The following is a 20956-nucleotide window of genomic DNA, read 5'->3' on the forward strand; positions in this document are numbered from 1 at the left end:
AATATCTACTCCAGAGCAGTGTAACAGTGATATCTAATCTATCAGGGAAATCAAGGAAACTCGTCTAATGCTTCTGTTTTCAGAGTAAAGAGACCAAACGCAGGCGCTCGTGTGGACTGTTGGCAGTTAAAAGCCTTTATTTCAGGGCTGAAAACATGTAAAAACTCACCCGATCCACAGCGAGCCTTCAGGCTGGCAGACATTTATAAAAGCAGGAAATAATTAAACAGCCTCAGCTGTGTCAAAATCACTACACGGGATCTAGTGGCCACCAGGGCGCTCAGAAAATCCTGAACACACAGTAACATACAAGAAGCAAGAGATCCAGTAGCACTAGGTTCAAGGAACAACTCCCTGAGATGATATGAGGAACCTTGAGAGGAACCAGACTCAAAAGGGAACCATCCTCATCTGGGTGACACGGATAGTGCCATTATAAATCATTCCCTCTATAACTGTGTACTACATGGACACATAGTGCAGCTGTGTAACCAGGAGCTTATGAGCAGCTTGTGAATATGAGCATCAGAGTTACTTCTGAATTCATTACAGTTTTCACATGAAGTCTGTTTTGTTGAGGTTATAAACTGTTCGTAGCAATTACAGTCTTAAAGCTACCAAAGGAAGAACATCCACAGCCATCTTCATGGTTTCATAGAGGAACCATCCTCAGTAATCTCATGGTGATCTTTAGGCCGTCTGTGTGGACCATCTTCAGCAGCAGCCAGCGGTTTTCAAAAACACAGAAAACATGCGCAAAAGCAGAGTACTGTATTTGAGGCGTGTGTGTGTCTGTATTTGCGGCGTGTGTGTCTGTATTTGCGGCGTGTGTCGTCTGTATTTGCGGTGTGTGTGTCTGTATTTGCGGCGTGTGTCGTCTGTATTTGCGGTGTGTGTCGTCTGTATTTGCGGCGTGTGTCGTCTGTATTTGCGGCGTGTGTGTCGTCTGTATTTGAGGCGTGTGTGTCGTCTGTATTTGCGGCGTGTGTGTCGTCTGTATTTGCGGCGTGTGTGTGTCTGTATTTGCGGCGTGTGTGTCGTCTGTATTTGCGGCGTGTGTCGTCTGTATTTGCGGCGTGTGTGTCGTCTGTATTTGCGGCGTGTGTGTCGTCTGTATTTGCGGCGTGTGTGTCGTCTGTATTTGCGGCGTGTGTCGTCTGTATTTGCGGCGTGTGTGTGTCTGTATTTGGGGCGTGTGTGTCGTCTGTATTTGCGGCGTGTGTGTCGTCTGTATTTGCGGCGTGTGTGTCGTCTGTATTTGCGGCGTGTGTGTCGTCTGTATTTGCGGCGTGTGTGTGTCTGTATTTGGGGCGTGTGTGTCGTCTGTATTTGCGGCGTGTGTGTCGTCTGTATTTGCGGCGTGTGTGTCGTCTGTATTTGAGGCGTGTGTGTCGTCTGTATTTGGGGCGTGTGTGTCGTCTGTATTTGCGGCGTGTGTGTCGTCTGCATTTGCGGCGTGTGTCGTCTGTATTTGCGGCGTGTGTGTCGTCTGTATTTGCGGCGTGTGTGTTGTCTGTATTTGCGGCGTGTGTGTGTCTGTATTTGGGGCGTGTGTGTCGTCTGTATTTGCGGCGTGTGTGGTCTGTATTTGCGGCGTGTGTGTCGTCTGTATTTGCGGCGTGTGTGGTCTGTATTTGCGGCGTGTGTGTCGTCTGTATTTGCGGCGTGTGTCGTCTGTATTTGCGGCGTGTGTGTCGTCTGTATTTGAGGCGTGTGTGTCGTCTGTATTTGCGGCGTGTGTGTCGTCTGTATTTGCGGCGTGTGTGTCGTCTGTATTTGGGGCGTGTGTGTCGTCTGTATTTGCGGCGTGTGTGTCGTCTGTATTTGCGGCGTGTGTCGTCTGTATTTGCGGCGTGTGTCGTCTGTATTTGCGGCGTGTGTGTCGTCTGTATTTGCGGCGTGTGTGTCGTCTGTATTTGCGGCGTGTGTTGTCTGTATTTGCGGCGTGTGTCGTCTGTATTTGCGGCGTGTGTGTCGTCTGTATTTGCGGCGTGTGTCGTCTGTATTTGGGGCGTGTGTGTCGTCTGTATTTGCGGCGTGTGTGTCGTCTGTATTTGCGGCGTGTGTCGTCTGTATTTGCGGTGTGTGTTGTCTGTATTTGTGGCGTGTGTTGTCTGTATTTGCGGCGTGTGTGTCGTCTGTATTTGAGGCGTGTGTGTGGTCTGTATTTGCGGCGTGTGTGTCGTCTGTATTTGCGGCGTGTGTTGTCTGTATTTGCGGCGTGTGTGTCGTCTGTATTTGCGGCGTGTGTCGTCTGTATTTGCGGCGTGTGTGTCGTCTGTATTTGGGGCGTATGTGTCGTCTGTATTTGCGGCGTGTGTGTGTCTGTATTTGTGGCGTGTGTTGTCTGTATTTGCGGCGTGTGTGTCGTCTGTATTTGCGGCGTGTGTCGTCTGTATTTGCGGCGTGTGTGTCGTCTGTATTTGCGGCGTGTGTTGTCTGTATTTGCGGCGTGTGTGTCGTCTGTATTTGCGGCGTGTGTGTCGTCTGTATTTGCGGCGTGTGTCGTCTGTATTTGAGGCGTGTGTGTCGTCTGTATTTGCGGCGTGTGTGTGTCTGTATTTGTGGCGTGTGTTGTCTGTATTTGCGGCGTGTGTCGTCTGTATTTGCGGCGTGTGTTGTCTGTATTTGCGGCGTGTGTGTCGTCTGTATTTGAGGCGTGTGTGTCGTCTGTATTTGCGGCGTGTGTTGTCTGTATTTGTGGCGTGTGTCGTCTGTATTTGCGGCGTGTGTGTGTCTGTATTTGTGGCGTGTGTTGTCTGTATTTGCGGCGTGTGTGTCATCTGTATTTGCGGCGTGTGTCGTCTGTATTTGCGGCGTGTGTGTCGTCTGTATTTGAGGCGTGTGTGTCGTCTGTATTTGCGGCGTGTGTGTCGTCTGTATTTGCGGCGTGTGTGTCGTCTGTATTTGAGGCGTGTGTGTCGTCTGTATTTGAGGCGTGTGTGTCGTCTGTATTTGGGGCGTGTGTGTCGTCTGTATTTGCGGCGTGTGTTGTCTGTATTTGTGGCGTGTGTTGTCTGTATTTGCGGCGTGTGTGTCGTCTGTATTTGAGGCGTGTGTGTGGTCTGTATTTGCGGCGTGTGTGTCGTCTGTATTTGCGGTGTGTGTTGTCTGTATTTGTGGCGTGTGTTGTCTGTATTTGCGGCGTGTGTGTCGTCTGTATTTGAGGCGTGTGTGTGGTCTGTATTTGCGGCGTGTGTGTCGTCTGTATTTGCGGCGTGTGTTGTCTGTATTTGCGGCGTGTGTGTCGTCTGTATTTGCGGCGTGTGTCGTCTGTATTTGCGGCGTGTGTGTCGTCTGTATTTGGGGCGTATGTGTCGTCTGTATTTGGGGCGTGTGTGTCGTCTGTATTTGCGGCGTGTGTGTCGTCTGTATTTGCGGCGTGTGTGTCGTCTGTATTTGAGGCGTGTGTGTCGTCTGTATTTGGGGCGTGTGTGTCGTCTGTATTTGCGGCGTGTGTGTCGTCTGTATTTGAGGCGTGTGTGTCGTCTGTATTTGCGGCGTGTGTGTCGTCTGTATTTGAGGCGTGTGTGTCGTCTGTATTTGAGGCGTGTGTGTGGTCTGTATTTGCGGCGTGTGTCGTCTGTATTTGCGGCGTGTGTGTCGTCTGTATTTGAGGCGTGTGTGTCGTCTGTATTTGCGGCGTGTGTGTCGTCTGTATTTGCGGCGTGTGTGTCGTCTGTATTTGGGGCGTGTGTGTCGTCTGTATTTGCGGCGTGTGTGTCGTCTGTATTTGGGGCGTGTGTGTCGTCTGTATTTGGGGCGTGTGTGTCGTCTGTATTTGCGGCGTGTGTGTCGTCTGTATTTGCGGCGTGTGTGTCGTCTGTATTTGAGGCGTGTGTGTCGTCTGTATTTGAGGCGTGTGTGTCGTCTGTATTTGGGGCGTGTGTGTCGTCTGTATTTGCGGCGTGTGTGTCGTCTGTATTTGAGGCGTGTGTGTCGTCTGTATTTGCGGCGTGTGTGTCGTCTGTATTTGAGGCGTGTGTGTCGTCTGTATTTGAGGCGTGTGTGTGGTCTGTATTTGCGGCGTGTGTCGTCTGTATTTGCGGCGTGTGTGTCGTCTGTATTTGAGGCGTGTGTGTCGTCTGTATTTGCGGCGTGTGTGTCGTCTGTATTTGCGGCGTGTGTGTCGTCTGTATTTGGGGCGTGTGTGTCGTCTGTATTTGCGGCGTGTGTGTCGTCTGTATTTGCGGCGTGTGTCGTCTGTATTTGCGGCGTGTGTGTCGTCTGTATTTGAGGCGTGTGTGTCGTCTGTATTTGCGGCGTGTGTCGTCTGTATTTGCGGCGTGTGTCGTCTGTATTTGCGGCGTGTGTCGTCTGTATTTGCGGCGTGTGTGTCGTCTGTATTTGCGGCGTGTGTCGTCTGTATTTGCGGCGTGTGTGTGTCTGTATTTGGGGTGTGTGTGTCGTCTGTATTTGCGGCGTGTGTGTCGTCTGTATTTGCGGCGTGTGTGTCGTCTGTATTTGCGGCGTGTGTCGTCTGTATTTGCGGCGTGTGTGTGTCTGTATTTGCGGCGTGTGTGTCGTCTGTATTTGCGGCGTGTGTGTCGTCTGTATTTGCGGCGTGTGTGTCGTCTGTATTTGCGGCGTGTGTCGTCTGTATTTGCGGCGTGTGTGTCGTCTGTATTTGCGGCGTGTGTGTCGTCTGTATTTGAGGCGTGTGTGTCGTCTGTATTTGCGGCGTGTGTGTCGTCTGTATTTGCGGTGTGTGTCGTCTGTATTTGCGGCGTGTGTCGTCTGTATTTGAGGCGTGTGTGTCGTCTGTATTTGCGGCGTGTGTCATCTGTATTTGAGGCGTGTGTGTCGTCTGTATTTGTGGCGTGTGTGTCGTCTGTATTTGCGGCGTGTGTGTCGTCTGTATTTGCGGCGTGTGTGTCGTCTGTATTTGTGGCGTGTGTGTCGTCTGTATTTGCGGCGTGTGTCGTCTGTATTTGCGGCGTGTGTGTCGTCTGTATTTGCGGCGTGTGTGTCGTCTGTATTTGCGGCGTGTGTGTCGTCTGTATTTGCGGCGTGTGTGTCGTCTGTATTTGCGGCGTGTGTCGTCTGTATTTGCGGCGTGTGTCGTCTGTATTTGCGGCGTGTGTGTCGTCTGTATTTGAGGCGTGTGTGTCGTCTGTATTTGCGGCGTGTGTGTCGTCTGTATTTGCGGTGTGTGTCGTCTGTATTTGCGGCGTGTGTCGTCTGTATTTGAGGCGTGTGTGTCGTCTGTATTTGCGGCGTGTGTCATCTGTATTTGAGGCGTGTGTGTCGTCTGTATTTGTGGCGTGTGTGTCGTCTGTATTTGCGGCGTGTGTGTCGTCTGTATTTGCGGCGTGTGTGTCGTCTGTATTTGCGGTGTGTGTCGTCTGTATTTGCGGCGTGTGTCGTCTGTATTTGAGGCGTGTGTGTCGTCTGTATTTGCGGCGTGTGTCATCTGTATTTGAGGCGTGTGTGTCGTCTGTATTTGTGGCGTGTGTGTCGTCTGTATTTGCGGCGTGTGTGTCGTCTGTATTTGCGGCGTGTGTGTCGTCTGTATTTGTGGCGTGTGTGTCGTCTGTATTTGCGGCGTGTGTCGTCTGTATTTGCGGCGTGTGTGTCGTCTGTATTTGCGGCGTGTGTGTCGTCTGTATTTGCGGCGTGTGTGTCGTCTGTATTTGAGGCGTGTGTGTCGTCTGTATTTGCGGCGTGTGTGTCGTCTGTATTTGCGGCGTGTGTTGTCTGTATTTGCGGCGTGTGTCGTCTGTATTTGCGGCGTGTGTTGTCTGTATTTGCGGCGTGTGTGTCGTCTGTATTTGCGGCGTGTGTTGTCTGTATTTGCGGCGTGTGTTGTCTGTATTTGCGGCGTGTGTGTCGTCTGTATTTGCGGCGTGTGTGTCGTCTGTATTTGCGGCGTGTGTGTCGTCTGTATTTGCGGCGTGTGTGTCGTCTGTATTTGCGGCGTGTGTCGTCTGTATTTGCGGCGTGTGTTGTCTGTATTTGCGGCGTGTGTGTCGTCTGTATTTGCGGCGTGTGTCGTCTGTATTTGCGGCGTGTGTGTCGTCTGTATTTGAGGCGTGTGTGTCGTCTGTATTTGCGGCGTGTGTGTGTCTGTATTTGTGGCGTGTGTTGTCTGTATTTGCGGCGTGTGTCGTCTGTATTTGCGGCGTGTGTTGTCTGTATTTGCGGCGTGTGTGTCGTCTGTATTTGAGGCGTGTGTGTCGTCTGTATTTGCGGCGTGTGTTGTCTGTATTTGTGGCGTGTGTCGTCTGTATTTGCGGCGTGTGTGTGTCTGTATTTGTGGCGTGTGTTGTCTGTATTTGCGGCGTGTGTGTCATCTGTATTTGCGGCGTGTGTCGTCTGTATTTGCGGCGTGTGTGTCGTCTGTATTTGGGGCGTGTGTGTCGTCTGTATTTGCGGCGTGTGTGTCGTCTGTATTTGCGGCGTGTGTTGTCTGTATTTGCGGTGTGTGTCGTCTGTATTTGGGGCGTGTGTGTCGTCTGTATTTGCGGCGTGTGTGTCGTCTGTATTTGCGGCGTGTGTTGTCTGTATTTGCGGCGTGTGTCGTCTGTATTTGCGGCGTGTGTGTCGTCTGTATTTGCGGCGTGTGTCGTCTGTATTTGGGGCGTGTGTGTCGTCTGTATTTGCGGCGTGTGTGTCGTCTGTATTTGCGGCGTGTGTCGTCTGTATTTGCGGTGTGTGTTGTCTGTATTTGTGGCGTGTGTTGTCTGTATTTGCGGCGTGTGTGTCGTCTGTATTTGAGGCGTGTGTGTGGTCTGTATTTGCGGCGTGTGTGTCGTCTGTATTTGCGGCGTGTGTCGTCTGTATTTGCGGCGTGTGTGTCGTCTGTATTTGCGGCGTGTGTCGTCTGTATTTGCGGCGTGTGTGTGTCTGTATTTGGGGTGTGTGTGTCGTCTGTATTTGCGGCGTGTGTGTCGTCTGTATTTGGGGCGTGTGTGTCGTCTGTATTTGCGGCGTGTGTGTCTGTATTTGGGGTGTGTGTGTCGTCTGTATTTGCGGCGTGTGTGTCGTCTGTATTTGCGGCGTGTGTCGTCTGTATTTGCGGCGTGTGTGTGTCTGTATTTGGGGTGTGTGTGTCGTCTGTATTTGCGGCGTGTGTGTCGTCTGTATTTGCGGCGTGTGTGTCGTCTGTATTTGCGGCGTGTGTCGTCTGTATTTGCGGCGTGTGTGTGTCTGTATTTGCGGCGTGTGTGTCGTCTGTATTTGCGGCGTGTGTGTCGTCTGTATTTGCGGCGTGTGTGTCGTCTGTATTTGCGGCGTGTGTGTCGTCTGTATTTGCGGCGTGTGTCGTCTGTATTTGCGGCGTGTGTGTCGTCTGTATTTGCGGCGTGTGTGTCGTCTGTATTTGAGGCGTGTGTGTCGTCTGTATTTGCGGCGTGTGTGTCGTCTGTATTTGCGGTGTGTGTCGTCTGTATTTGCGGCGTGTGTCGTCTGTATTTGAGGCGTGTGTGTCGTCTGTATTTGCGGCGTGTGTCATCTGTATTTGAGGCGTGTGTGTCGTCTGTATTTGTGGCGTGTGTGTCGTCTGTATTTGCGGCGTGTGTGTCGTCTGTATTTGCGGCGTGTGTGTCGTCTGTATTTGTGGCGTGTGTGTCGTCTGTATTTGCGGCGTGTGTCGTCTGTATTTGCGGCGTGTGTGTCGTCTGTATTTGCGGCGTGTGTGTCGTCTGTATTTGCGGCGTGTGTGTCGTCTGTATTTGAGGCGTGTGTGTCGTCTGTATTTGCGGCGTGTGTCGTCTGTATTTGAGGCGTGTGTTGTCTGTATTTGCGGCGTGTGTCGTCTGTATTTGCGGCGTGTGTTGTCTGTATTTGCGGCGTGTGTGTCGTCTGTATTTGCGGCGTGTGTGTCGTCTGTATTTGCGGCGTGTGTGTCGTCTGTATTTGCGGCGTGTGTTGTCTGTATTTGCGGCGTGTGTCGTCTGTATTTGCGGCGTGTGTCGTCTGTATTTGCGGCGTGTGTGTCGTCTGTATTTGCGGCGTGTGTGTCGTCTGTATTTGGGGCGTGTGTGTCGTCTGTATTTGCGGCGTGTGTGTCGTCTGTATTTGCGGCGTGTGTGTCGTCTGTATTTGGGGCGTGTGTGTCGTCTGTATTTGCGGCGTGTGTGTCGTCTGTATTTGCGGCGTGTGTGTCGTCTGTATTTGGGGCGTGTGTGTGTCTGTATTTGTGGCGTGTGTTGTCTGTATTTGCGGCGTGTGTGTCGTCTGTATTTGCGGCGTGTGTCGTCTGTATTTGCGGCGTGTGTGTCGTCTGTATTTGAGGCGTGTGTGTCGTCTGTATTTGCGGCGTGTGTGTCGTCTGTATTTGCGGCGTGTGTGTCGTCTGTATTTGGGGCGTGTGTGTCGTCTGTATTTGCGGCGTGTGTGTCGTCTGTATTTGCGGCGTGTGTGTCGTCTGTATTTGGGGCGTGTGTGTCGTCTGTATTTGCGGCGTGTGTGTCGTCTGTATTTGCGGCGTGTGTGTCGTCTGTATTTGCGGCGTGTGTGTCGTCTGTATTTGGGGCGTGTGTGTCGTCTGTATTTGCGGCGTGTGTGTCGTCTGTATTTGAGGCGTGTGTGTCGTCTGTATTTGGGGCGTGTGTGTCGTCTGTATTTGCGGCGTGTGTGTCGTCTGTATTTGAGGCGTGTGTGTCGTCTGTATTTGCGGCGTGTGTGTCGTCTGTATTTGAGGCGTGTGTGTCGTCTGTATTTGAGGCGTGTGTGTGGTCTGTATTTGCGGCGTGTGTCGTCTGTATTTGCGGCGTGTGTGTCGTCTGTATTTGCGGCGTGTGTCGTCTGTATTTGCGGCGTGTGTGTCGTCTGTATTTGAGGCGTGTGTGTCGTCTGTATTTGCGGTGTGTGTCGTCTGTATTTGCGGCGTGTGTCGTCTGTATTTGCGGCGTGTGTCGTCTGTATTTGCGGCGTGTGTGTCGTCTGTATTTGCGGCGTGTGTCGTCTGTATTTGCGGCGTGTGTGTGTCTGTATTTGGGGCGTGTGTGTCGTCTGTATTTGCGGCGTGTGTGTCGTCTGTATTTGCGGCGTGTGTGTCGTCTGTATTTGCGGCGTGTGTCGTCTGTATTTGCGGCGTGTGTGTGTCTGTATTTGCGGCGTGTGTGTCGTCTGTATTTGCGGCGTGTGTGTCGTCTGTATTTGCGGCGTGTGTGTCGTCTGTATTTGCGGCGTGTGTCGTCTGTATTTGCGGCGTGTGTGTCGTCTGTATTTGCGGCGTGTGTGTCGTCTGTATTTGCGGCGTGTGTGTCGTCTGTATTTGAGGCGTGTGTGTCGTCTGTATTTGCGGCGTGTGTGTCGTCTGTATTTGCGGTGTGTGTCGTCTGTATTTGCGGCGTGTGTCGTCTGTATTTGAGGCGTGTGTGTCGTCTGTATTTGCGGCGTGTGTCATCTGTATTTGAGGCGTGTGTGTCGTCTGTATTTGTGGCGTGTGTGTCGTCTGTATTTGCGGCGTGTGTGTCGTCTGTATTTGCGGCGTGTGTGTCGTCTGTATTTGTGGCGTGTGTGTCGTCTGTATTTGCGGCGTGTGTCGTCTGTATTTGCGGCGTGTGTGTCGTCTGTATTTGCGGCGTGTGTGTCGTCTGTATTTGCGGCGTGTGTGTCGTCTGTATTTGAGGCGTGTGTGTCGTCTGTATTTGCGGCGTGTGTGTCGTCTGTATTTGCGGCGTGTGTTGTCTGTATTTGCGGCGTGTGTCGTCTGTATTTGCGGCGTGTGTTGTCTGTATTTGCGGCGTGTGTGTCGTCTGTATTTGCGGCGTGTGTTGTCTGTATTTGCGGCGTGTGTTGTCTGTATTTGCGGCGTGTGTGTCGTCTGTATTTGCGGCGTGTGTGTCGTCTGTATTTGCGGCGTGTGTGTCGTCTGTATTTGCGGCGTGTGTGTCGTCTGTATTTGCGGCGTGTGTCGTCTGTATTTGCGGCGTGTGTCGTCTGTATTTGCGGCGTGTGTGTCGTCTGTATTTGCGGCGTGTGTCGTCTGTATTTGCGGCGTGTGTGTCGTCTGTATTTGAGGCGTGTGTGTCGTCTGTATTTGCGGCGTGTGTGTGTCTGTATTTGTGGCGTGTGTTGTCTGTATTTGCGGCGTGTGTCGTCTGTATTTGCGGCGTGTGTTGTCTGTATTTGCGGCGTGTGTGTCGTCTGTATTTGAGGCGTGTGTGTCGTCTGTATTTGCGGCGTGTGTTGTCTGTATTTGTGGCGTGTGTCGTCTGTATTTGCGGCGTGTGTGTGTCTGTATTTGTGGCGTGTGTTGTCTGTATTTGCGGCGTGTGTGTCGTCTGTATTTGCGGCGTGTGTCGTCTGTATTTGCGGCGTGTGTGTCGTCTGTATTTGGGGCGTGTGTGTCGTCTGTATTTGCGGCGTGTGTGTCGTCTGTATTTGCGGCGTGTGTTGTCTGTATTTGCGGTGTGTGTCGTCTGTATTTGGGGCGTGTGTGTCGTCTGTATTTGCGGCGTGTGTGTCGTCTGTATTTGCGGCGTGTGTTGTCTGTATTTGCGGCGTGTGTCGTCTGTATTTGCGGCGTGTGTGTCGTCTGTATTTGCGGCGTGTGTCGTCTGTATTTGGGGCGTGTGTGTCGTCTGTATTTGCGGCGTGTGTGTCGTCTGTATTTGCGGCGTGTGTCGTCTGTATTTGCGGTGTGTGTTGTCTGTATTTGTGGCGTGTGTTGTCTGTATTTGCGGCGTGTGTGTCGTCTGTATTTGAGGCGTGTGTGTGGTCTGTATTTGCGGCGTGTGTGTCGTCTGTATTTGCGGCGTGTGTTGTCTGTATTTGCGGCGTGTGTGTCGTCTGTATTTGCGGCGTGTGTCGTCTGTATTTGCGGCGTGTGTGTCGTCTGTATTTGGGGCGTATGTGTCGTCTGTATTTGCGGCGTGTGTGTGTCTGTATTTGTGGCGTGTGTTGTCTGTATTTGCGGCGTGTGTGTCGTCTGTATTTGCGGCGTGTGTCGTCTGTATTTGCGGCGTGTGTGTCGTCTGTATTTGCGGCGTGTGTTGTCTGTATTTGCGGCGTGTGTGTCGTCTGTATTTGCGGCGTGTGTGTCGTCTGTATTTGCGGCGTGTGTCGTCTGTATTTGAGGCGTGTGTGTCGTCTGTATTTGCGGCGTGTGTGTGTCTGTATTTGTGGCGTGTGTTGTCTGTATTTGCGGCGTGTGTCGTCTGTATTTGCGGCGTGTGTCGTCTGTATTTGCGGCGTGTGTCGTCTGTATTTGAGGCGTGTGTGTCGTCTGTATTTGCGGCGTGTGTTGTCTGTATTTGCGGCGTGTGTCGTCTGTATTTGCGGCGTGTGTTGTCTGTATTTGAGGCGTGTGTGTCGTCTGTATTTGCGGCGTGTGTGTCGTCTGTATTTGCGGCGTGTGTGTCGTCTGTATTTGAGGCGTGTGTGTCGTCTGTATTTGCGGCGTGTGTTGTCTGTATTTGTGGCGTGTGTCGTCTGTATTTGCGGCGTGTGTGTGTCTGTATTTGTGGCGTGTGTTGTCTGTATTTGCGGCGTGTGTGTCATCTGTATTTGCGGCGTGTGTCGTCTGTATTTGCGGCGTGTGTGTCGTCTGTATTTGAGGCGTGTGTGTCGTCTGTATTTGCGGCGTGTGTTGTCTGTATTTGCGGTGTGTGTTGTCTGTATTTGTGGCGTGTGTTGTCTGTATTTGCGGCGTGTGTGTCGTCTGTATTTGAGGCGTGTGTGTGGTCTGTATTTGCGGCGTGTGTGTCGTCTGTATTTGCGGCGTGTGTTGTCTGTATTTGCGGCGTGTGTGTCGTCTGTATTTGCGGCGTGTGTCGTCTGTATTTGCGGCGTGTGTGTCGTCTGTATTTGGGGCGTATGTGTCGTCTGTATTTGCGGCGTGTGTGTGTCTGTATTTGTGGCGTGTGTTGTCTGTATTTGCGGCGTGTGTGTCGTCTGTATTTGCGGCGTGTGTCGTCTGTATTTGCGGCGTGTGTGTCGTCTGTATTTGCGGCGTGTGTCGTCTGTATTTGCGGCGTGTGTTGTCTGTATTTGCGGCGTGTGTGTCGTCTGTATTTGAGGCGTGTGTGGTCTGTATTTGCGGCGTGTGTGTCGTCTGTATTTGCGGCGTGTGTTGTCTGTATTTGCGGCGTGTGTGTCGTCTGTATTTGCGGCGTGTGTGTCGTCTGTATTTGCGGCGTGTGTCGTCTGTATTTGCGGCGTGTGTGTCGTCTGTATTTGCGGCGTGTGTTGTCTGTATTTGCGGCGTGTGTTGTCTGTATTTGCGGCGTGTGTGTCGTCTGTATTTGAGGCGTGTGTGGTCTGTATTTGCGGCGTGTGTGTCGTCTGTATTTGCGGCGTGTGTGTCGTCTGTATTTGCGGCGTTTCTGCCACTGTACCTATAGCCTGTATTTGGGATAAATGGGAATATGAGGGTGAGGTGAATAATAAGATGCTGCTAAGGGGCAGCAGAACACATAGTTTATGCAACAGAAGTAATCGCTATTAATTTGTCTCTTCAGTGGGTTGAAGAATCCTGCTCTCAGAACACTGCAGTATGCTCACACTTGTATTCAGTGGTAACGAGGTGCACTAGTGGGACGTCCTCATGGAGGCAAAGATAAGTAATATGAAATTCGGCTGATGTGGGCGTGGAGGAAGATGAGGAGGCGGGGGCATGGAGAGCAGGCTCTGAGACAGAGGATGGAGGAGAATGTCCTGCTGAGTAAATCAGAAGTTAAAGCGTTAGTTAAAGGGGCTGTGTGTGGAAACAGAAGGGATGGCGCAGGAGTAGTGCACTCCAAACCAGCAGGTGGCGGAAACGCACCAAAACCTGGTTCCGCCAGTAAGACCAGAAGAAGAAGCAGTGCGCATGCGCATTACAGTCTGAAGGCAGAACTGTCACCACTGCGCAGATTCAGTTTGTGTACACAGCACTGCTAGTGTAGAGTGAAGCGCTGGCTGTCTGTCGCCATTAATCCTGAAGCAACATGAGTGGATCACTTTAATCAGCATGTTTTCTCTCTCCTTTGTGAAGGCTGTGCTTTATAGCGGTCAGAGACTGACACAGAGAAGATGCTTTTCTTCACACAGAAACGGTATCTTACTCTTTTCGATTTGCTGTGGTGCTACAGATGATATCTGAGACCAGAAAACATCTATATGTGAACAATGCGAATCATTAAGGCTTGATTTGGTGCTAAATACCGACTCTGTGGTTTGCTAGCACAGAAACAACTGTTTTTATTTAGAGTTGTTCAGTCGGTTCAGAAATGCAGCGCTCTGATTGGCTGTTGAGATAGCGTCACATCAGCGTCATATCAGCGTCGTATCATTGGTTAAAAAAAGGCGCGAGGATGTGGTCTGCTCTTGCGCGCGCCCTTTAAATGCGCGTGAGCAGAAGGAGATTAGCGCGGGAATCTTGGCGGCGACTCTGTGAGGTGGCTCACCACAGATGTTTTATTTTCTCGCATTTTATTCAGTTTTTCTCATTTTGTTCTGTTTTAACTCTCAGTTCTCGTGTTGCAGGTAAAATGCCGTGCTCAGAAGTGACAGACGCGACCTCAGTGTCCCCTATGAAGAAGAGCAGGACTGAGGAGATGAATGAAAATAGCGGTAGCATCGTGCTAAAGTTCGCTAAACTGTCTGAACACGCCACAACACCGACCAGAGGCTCTGCTAAAGCCGCCGGATACGACCTGTACAGGTAGGAAAACTAGTAAAATATGCTTATGTGTAAGAAGAAAGAAGACCACCACTTTTATGTTGGTTATGTTTAGTAATTTCACCAAGATAAAGCCTCCTAGCTCCATAGCTGGCTGCATAGGGGAGCTGTTCGATTCCATAAGTCTGGGAGTCGATTCTTTAGTTCAAATGGAATGAGAGAGTCGGTTCTTCACTTACACGTTGTCTTTATAGACGGAATCAGAGAGTCGATTCTGCACTTACACACAGTCCTTATAGACGGAATCAGAGAGTCGATTCTTCACTTACACACAGTCCTTATAGACGGAATCAGAGAGTCGATTCTTCACTTACACACAGTCCTTATAGACGGAATCAGGGAGTCGATTCTTCACTTACACATAGTCCTTATAGACGGAATCAGGGAGTCGATTCTTCACTTACACACAGTCCTTATAGACGGAATCAGAGAGTCGATTCTTCACTTACACGTTGGCATTATATACAGCGTTCTAGAGGTTACTGTGGAAACAGAGTAAACGCTCATTAGACTTTCCTGAAGTAAACTGTTTAATCATGCATTAAATAACACGATGGTGCTAAAATTTAGCTGCACAAATATCCTCATTATAGAGAAATGTATGTAAGGGTCTATTCATAATATATATATTTTTTGTGCATAGCTGCTTATGATACATTCTCTCCAATAATCTCAAATAAATTAATAATGGAAATTAATAATAATTTGGCATTTTTTTAAAAAAATGAGTCCCACATTAAAAAGGGCTTTACATAAGAGATTAAAAAGTTAGTTAGTTTTATGTGGCTTCACCATACAGTATGAACAAGGACATCATTACAACAACCTAAAAAACAACAAACCAAAAATACATAGAGTATGAACATCTAAAACTCGTACATTACACTAAACACACACACACACACACACACGCACACACACACACGCACTCACGTATGTACATATATACACATACCTATTCACACTTACTCATAAACCCACATTTATGATTAATTAATGATTCTAATGGCAGTTTGGCACAAAGGACACCTGATGCACGTTGTTCTTCACCTGTAGGTGTAAAGACAGAATGAAACATAAGGGTGGGGTTAAGTTCCTGTAAAGTGTGGTATAGCGTATGTGATGAATCCGAGTGCTGTGTAAATAGCTGAGTAATAATAACTCTCTTCTCTTCCTACGCTCAGTGCGTATGATTACACCATTGCGCCGATGGACAAGGCCATCGTGAAGACGGACATCCAGATCGCTGTTCCTGCAGGATGCTACGGCCGAGTGGGTACGGACACGTCCCCCTGAGTGACCTTCCCCTAACGTCCTCATTATATAGAGCTTTTATTCAAAGACATGAGCGCACCGTAGTCGTATTGTGACTGTTATTTTTATCCCTCAGCTCCTCGCTCAGGTCTGGCAGCGAAGCACTTTATCGATGTTGGAGGTAAGTGACCCACCCAGTCCTGTAGCGTATTACTGAAATACTATAATCACGCAGTATGGTTCAGTCCGAGCCTCAGCTAACGGTGTTCTGCTGATTAGCCGGCGTGGTGGATGAGGACTACAGAGGAAACGTTGGAGTCGTGCTGTTCAACTTCGGCAAGGAGACGTTTGAAGGTGCGGTTTGAAGCCGTGGCTGAAAGACGTGGAGTTTGTGAGTGTGTGACTCTGGATTTGGGTAATAAATGGAGTTCTGTTTGCTTTGCAGTGAAAAAAGGAGACCGAGTGGCTCAGCTAGTGTGTGAGCGGATCTGCTATCCTGACCTACAGGAGCTCAAGGTAAAGACCATCAATCTCTATACCTGACACAGAGTCGGAGATGTTTATAATAATGGTGTAAAGAGGCGCAGCGTGAGTGCAGCCAAACACGCGCTGTTTATTTCCATCTTCATCCACGCTGTGGTCCTGGGCTCTGTCCCAAACCGCACTACTGATGTTCTAAATACCGTGGGAAAGTGGTGCCTAAGTGTTTAGCTTCCACAACAAAGCTCCTCCACAACCGGCACCTGCCTGAGGCTGCGTCCTAAACCACTTCCTGGATATCTCTCAACCATGGACTACCAACTGTCCTTCTCCTCTCACATCGCTCATCTGACACGCTCATGCTGATTTCTCCTTCACAACATCAGAAGGATGCGTCCATTTCTCTCCACTCAGGCCACTCCAGTGCTTGTTCAGTCACTTATCATTCTGAGCCTGATCTACTGATCTCCTGGCAGCTCTGCCTCTGAGCTTCATCCTCTGCAGCTGATCCAGAATGCAGCTTCTCAACCTTCCTAAGTTCTCCCACACCACCCCATTGCTGCGCTCCCTCCACTGGCTTCCTGTAGCTGCTGCATCAGATTTAAACACTGATGCTCACCTACAGAGCCAAAAACAGACCATTACCCAGTTATCTCAAAGCACTTATCACTCCTCGAGCGCCACCACACTCCCTCTGATCCTCTAGCACTGCTCCACTGATCCCTCCATCTCTCAGGGTACGAGGAAGACCTGCATCAAGACTCTTCTCTGTTCTGGGCCGAGGGGGTGGAATGAACTTCCCCTAGACGTCTGAACAGCTGAGTCACTGGCTTTAAACAAAGACTTGAGACCTACCTCTTCACCAAGCACTTAAATTAGCACTTTACTGGTAATAATAATAATAATAAAAAAATAAAAATAAAGAGAATTGTCTGTGTGCTTTTTACTATATTATCTCCCTGACGGATTTTAGATGGTACTCTTAGTCTGTGCCGTACTGAACCAGTATCAGAATATATTTACTGATGGAGACTTCAAAGCTCTTCTGTAAGTCTCTCTGGATAAGAGCCAAACGCTGTAAATGTACATGAGGTGTGATTTAAAGCACCACTGTGGAGAGAACAGAACACTATCACATCATCTCTCATCTTTCCTTTCTCCACACAACACACTCCTCTGACAGAACAGGGAACAGGTGTGTGTTTCAGGTGTGTGTGTATTTACAGTGGATATAAAGTCTACACACCCCTGTTAATGTCGGGGTTTTGTGATGTAAACTTTTTCCATCCTCTATGTGAAATTACAGCGTATAGAAATTAAGTGAAAAACAATCAAACATTTATTGGGGTGTTAAAAAGGAAAGTCCACCCTCATGCTTCACCGTGGGTATGGTGTTCTTGTGGAATTGTGGAATTATTGTACCTTTTGGAATTTCTCATCAGACTATAAAACATTTAGCCACATGGTTTGGGGTGATTTAGTTGAGCTTGGATGTTTTTTGTGAGAAAGGGCTTCTGCCCTACCCCAGAGCCCAGACATGTGAAGAATCTGAGAGATTGATGTCACATGCAGAGTCATCCATACTTGCCAGATGTTCCTTCAGCTCATTTAATGTTGCTGTTGGTCTCTTGGCAGCCTCCCTGGTAAGTTATTGTCTTGTCCTTTTCAAAAATTTTGGATGGACGTCCTGTTCTTGGTGATGTCACTGTGGTGCTCCATGTTCTCCACTTGTTGATGATGGGCTTCATGGTGTTCCATGGTACATCTAATGTTTTGGAAGTTCTTTTATACTCCTCTCCTGATTGATATCTTTCCACAGTGAGATACCGTACATACTTTGTAAGCTCTTTGAGGAACATGGCTTCAGCAGTTGGTGAAGAAACTCCTACACAAACAGCTGGTCTTTATTTGGAGTTAATCAGAATAATTTAATTGATGACAGCTGTATGATTTCTTTTGAACTTGAGATTGAATGTGATTGGTCCATTCTGAACACAGCCCAACCCCCAATTATTAAAGGGTGTGTATACTTATGCAACCAGGTTCTTATAACTCTTTATTTTTGCTTGAAATGTTTCTGATTGTGAAATTACAACATGCGCTGCTCAAAAAAATTAAAGGAACTCTTTTTAATCGGTGTATAGCATCAAGTCAGTTAAACTCCTGGGATATTGATCTGGTCAGTTCAGTAGCAGAGGGAGTTGTTCATCAGTTTCAGCTGCTTTGGTGTTAATGAAATTAACAACAGGTGCACTAGATGGGCAACAATGAGACGACCCCCAGAACAGGAATGGTTTTACAGGTGGAGGCCACTGACATTTTTTCCCTACTCATCTTTTCTGACTGTTTTTCACTAGTTTTGCATTTGGCTAGGGTCAGTGTCACTACTGGTAGCATGAGGCGATACCTGGACCCTACAGAGTTGCACAGGCAGTCCAACTCCTCCAGGATTGCACATCAATACGTGCCATTGCCAGAAGGTTTGCTGTGTCTCCCAGCACAGTCTCAAGAGCATGGAGGAGATTCCAGGAGACAGGCAGTTACTCTAGGAGAGCTGGACAGGGCTGTAGAAGGTCCTTAACCCATCAGCAGCACCGGTATCTGCTCCTTTGTGCAAGGAGGAACAGGATGAGCACTGCCAGAGCCCTACAAAATGACCTCCAGCAGGCCACTGCTGTGAATGTCTCTGACCAGACAATCAGAAACAGACTTCATGAGGGTGGCCCGAGGGTCCGACGTCCTCTACTGGGCCCTGTGCTCACTGCCCAGCACCGTGGAGCTTGATTGGCATTTGCCGTTGAACACCAGAATTGGCAGATCTGCCACTGGTGCCCTGTGCTTTTCACACATGAGAGCAGGTTCACCCTGAGTACATGTGACAGAGGTGAAAGGGTCTGGAGAAGCCGTGGAGAACGTTATGCTGCCTGTAACATCATTCAGCATGACCGGTTTGGTGGTGGGTCAGTGATGGTCTGGGGAGGCATATCCATGGAGGGACGCACAGACCTCTACAGGCTAGACAATGGCACCCTGACTGCCATTAGGTATCAGGATGAAATCCTTGGACCCATTGTCAGACCGTACGCTGGTGCAGTGGGTCCTGGGTTCCTCCTGGTGCATGACAATGCCCGGCCTCATGTGGCGAGAGTATGCAGGCAGTTCCCACACTCACCTGACCTAAATCCAATAGATCACCTCTGGGACATTATGTTTCGGTCCATCTGACACCGACAGGTTCCACCTCAGACTGTCCAGGAGCTCAGTGATGCGCTGGTCCAGATCTGGGAGGAAAGACCCCAGGACACCATCCGTCGTCTCATTAGGAGCATGCCCCCGACGTTGCGTACAAGCACGTGGGGGCCATACAAACTACTGAGCACCATTTTGAGTTGCTGCAATGAAATTTCAGCAAAATGGACTGGCCTGCTGCATCATTGTTTCACTTTGACTTTTGGGGTGTCTTTGAATTCAGTAGGTTGATCATTTTCATTTCCCTCAAACGATGTGGCCTCCTTTCGTTCCTAACACATTACCCAGTCCATATCAGTGTAGATATCCAGCGTGATACTTTTCCCCATTGAGAGCTGATGTGTTTTGAGCAGTGTATAAAACAATGTGGGTGGAGAAAGTTCTGAGATGATTTGTCTTGGTTTAATGTTTTAATCACAGAAACCTGCCATTTTATCAGGGGTGTGTAAATATCCACTGTACGCAGAAATGTATCGTTCACACAAACGACTGGATGGAATCGCTTCACATTTAATCGCACAATGCTGTTTTTAAAACCCCGTCGGGTTTAATTAGTGCATTCTGGTTCTCAATGCTTAGTGCACTAAAGATACAATTTGCAAATATACCAAAGAGCAGGATTTTGTTTGTTTTTTTTCCCAAAATTCTTCTTGATATATTTTTACTTGGTTAATTAATTCGGTTTAGTTGCCTGGCTACTTTTTTGGCACGTATCCTAAATAGGGCAGTGTTTGGCATTTTGTAGAGCACTTAAAAAACAAAACAAAAAAAAAACACTAAGGACACTGTGAACCAGAATTAATATATAAAATGCCAATCGCAACATAATGCTAAAGCTAGTTTTTGGCCAAGTGTCTAATTCTCTCTTCCAAACCAAATCAGATGTGTCCCAGTGTCTGGAGTTTTAAACGATGTAAACTGTGAATTGAACAGCTCCGCTCGGCTAGTGATTTGTGTGTTTACACTCGTATCGCTGTGAACAGAATGGACTGTATGTGAAAATACAACACTGTTGGGTAACAAATCTGTTTTTTATTTATTTTGTTCTCAGAGTCTGGATGAGACGGAGAGGGGCGCTGGGGGATTCGGCTCCACTGGGAGGAACTGAAACTGCTGCTCTTTTACTTTTCTTTGTTTAAATAAAACTTTTTTTTGTAATAAATCTGTTACAGACGTCGTGTGGTCACCAAATGAGTTTAGTGCTGGTGTTCTGCTTTAGGCCACCAGGTGGTGCTGCTAGTAGTGTTAGCTTAAATTCACTTCCTACGAAATGTTACACTCTTATTCCGCTCGTTCAGCTACTGTAGCGTTAAATATTATTTGGTTCCACATCTGAGGGACTGGATAACTTTTTAAAATTAGGACACCCCATTAAATATTCAGTTCTTTATTAATAAATGTCAACATGTCAATTTCTGATCTTGTTTTAATTTGTACCTGACGATGAAATTGTGATGTAACTGCATGTAAACAACAAAAAATCACTGTTTTCACTTATTAAACAAAAGAAATCAACAAAAATGAGTCTTTCACCTGAGGAGAAAGTTAGGACACCTCATGCCCTAACAGCTAGTGTTTTTGGCTGAAAACCTCACTGAGACGTTTCTTGTAGCCATTGATAAGTTTCTGACATCGACTGGGAGAACGTTTCCCCACTCCTCAGTGCAGAGTTCTTTCAGCTGTGTGATGTTTGAGGGGTTTCTCACACGCACAGTCCGTTTCAAATCCCCCCACAGGATCTCAATAGGATTTAGATTTGGGCTTTGACTTGGCCTTTCCAGAACTCTCCATTTTTTACTTCTCAGCCAGTCCTTGGTGGATTTACTGGTATGTTTTGGGTCGTTGTCATGTTGCAGTTCCGCTTCAGCTTCAATTTTTGGACAGATGGTCTCACATGTTCCTCAAGCACCATTGATACAATGTAGAATCCATAGTGGATTCTCTGATGGTGATCTGGCCAGATCCTGCTGCAGCAAAGCTTCCCCAAACCATAACACTTCCACCTCCATGTTTCACAGCTGGTAGGAGGTTCTTCTGCTGAAATGCTGTATTTGGTTTACGCCAAACCTGCCCTCTGTTATAGCGTCTGAATAATTCAGTTTTAGACTCATCTGTCCAAAGCTCATTATTCCAGAAGTCTTGGCCTTTGTCTGTGTTCTTTGGCAAACTTCAGTCTTGCCCTCATGTTTTTCTTTTTGGTTTTTTTTTTTAACTTTTATTTTTATTTAGTTTAATATACAAAATTAACAACTCAGAAGAAAAAAAAAAAAATTCCACACACAAAACATAACGACGAAGCCAAACAGATGAGTTTATCATTTTCTATAACATTTACAGTTTACTTATCTGAGGATGTCTTTA

At 48.5% G+C, this 20956-nt stretch overlaps 1 protein-coding gene across 3 annotated transcripts; it reads left to right on the forward strand.

The window, feature by feature from the left end:
• Positions 1–12771: 12771 nt before the first annotated feature.
• On the forward strand, positions 12772–20007 carry dut (deoxyuridine triphosphatase). Of its 3 annotated transcripts, none has more exons than XM_026911983.3 (7): positions 12772–12986; positions 13417–13594; positions 14797–14888; positions 15003–15047; positions 15146–15220; positions 15312–15382; positions 19647–20007. In XM_026911983.3, exons 1-7 carry the CDS (start codon positions 12902–12904, stop codon positions 19701–19703), a joined length of 603 nt encoding a protein of 200 aa, XP_026767784.1. In that variant the 5' UTR covers positions 12772–12901; the 3' UTR covers positions 19704–20007. The 3 variants fall into 3 exon arrangements, with proteins under 3 accessions (XP_026767784.1, XP_026767785.1, XP_026767786.1); XM_026911984.3 differs by lacking the exon at positions 12772–12986 and adding an exon at positions 13087–13323; XM_026911985.3 differs by lacking the exon at positions 12772–12986 and adding an exon at positions 13095–13328.
• Positions 20008–20956: the final 949 nt, after the last annotated feature.

This window comes from Pangasianodon hypophthalmus, chromosome 6 (assembly GCF_027358585.1).
Source record: "Pangasianodon hypophthalmus isolate fPanHyp1 chromosome 6, fPanHyp1.pri, whole genome shotgun sequence".
Classification (NCBI taxonomy): Eukaryota; Metazoa; Chordata; class Actinopteri; order Siluriformes; family Pangasiidae; genus Pangasianodon; species Pangasianodon hypophthalmus.

Bases quoted from the DNA above. Each gene is read 5' to 3' on its own strand.
- dut (XM_026911983.3), top strand. From the start codon at position 12,902: ATGTTTTCTCTCTCCTTTGTGAAGGCTGTGCTTTATAGCGGTCAGAGA. The intron at 13,595-14,796 runs GTAGGAAAACTA...TCCTACGCTCAG, and splicing joins GCCGGATACGACCTGTACAG to TGCGTATGATTACACCATTG. The intron at 14,889-15,002 runs GTACGGACACGT...TTTATCCCTCAG, and splicing joins AGGATGCTACGGCCGAGTGG to CTCCTCGCTCAGGTCTGGCA.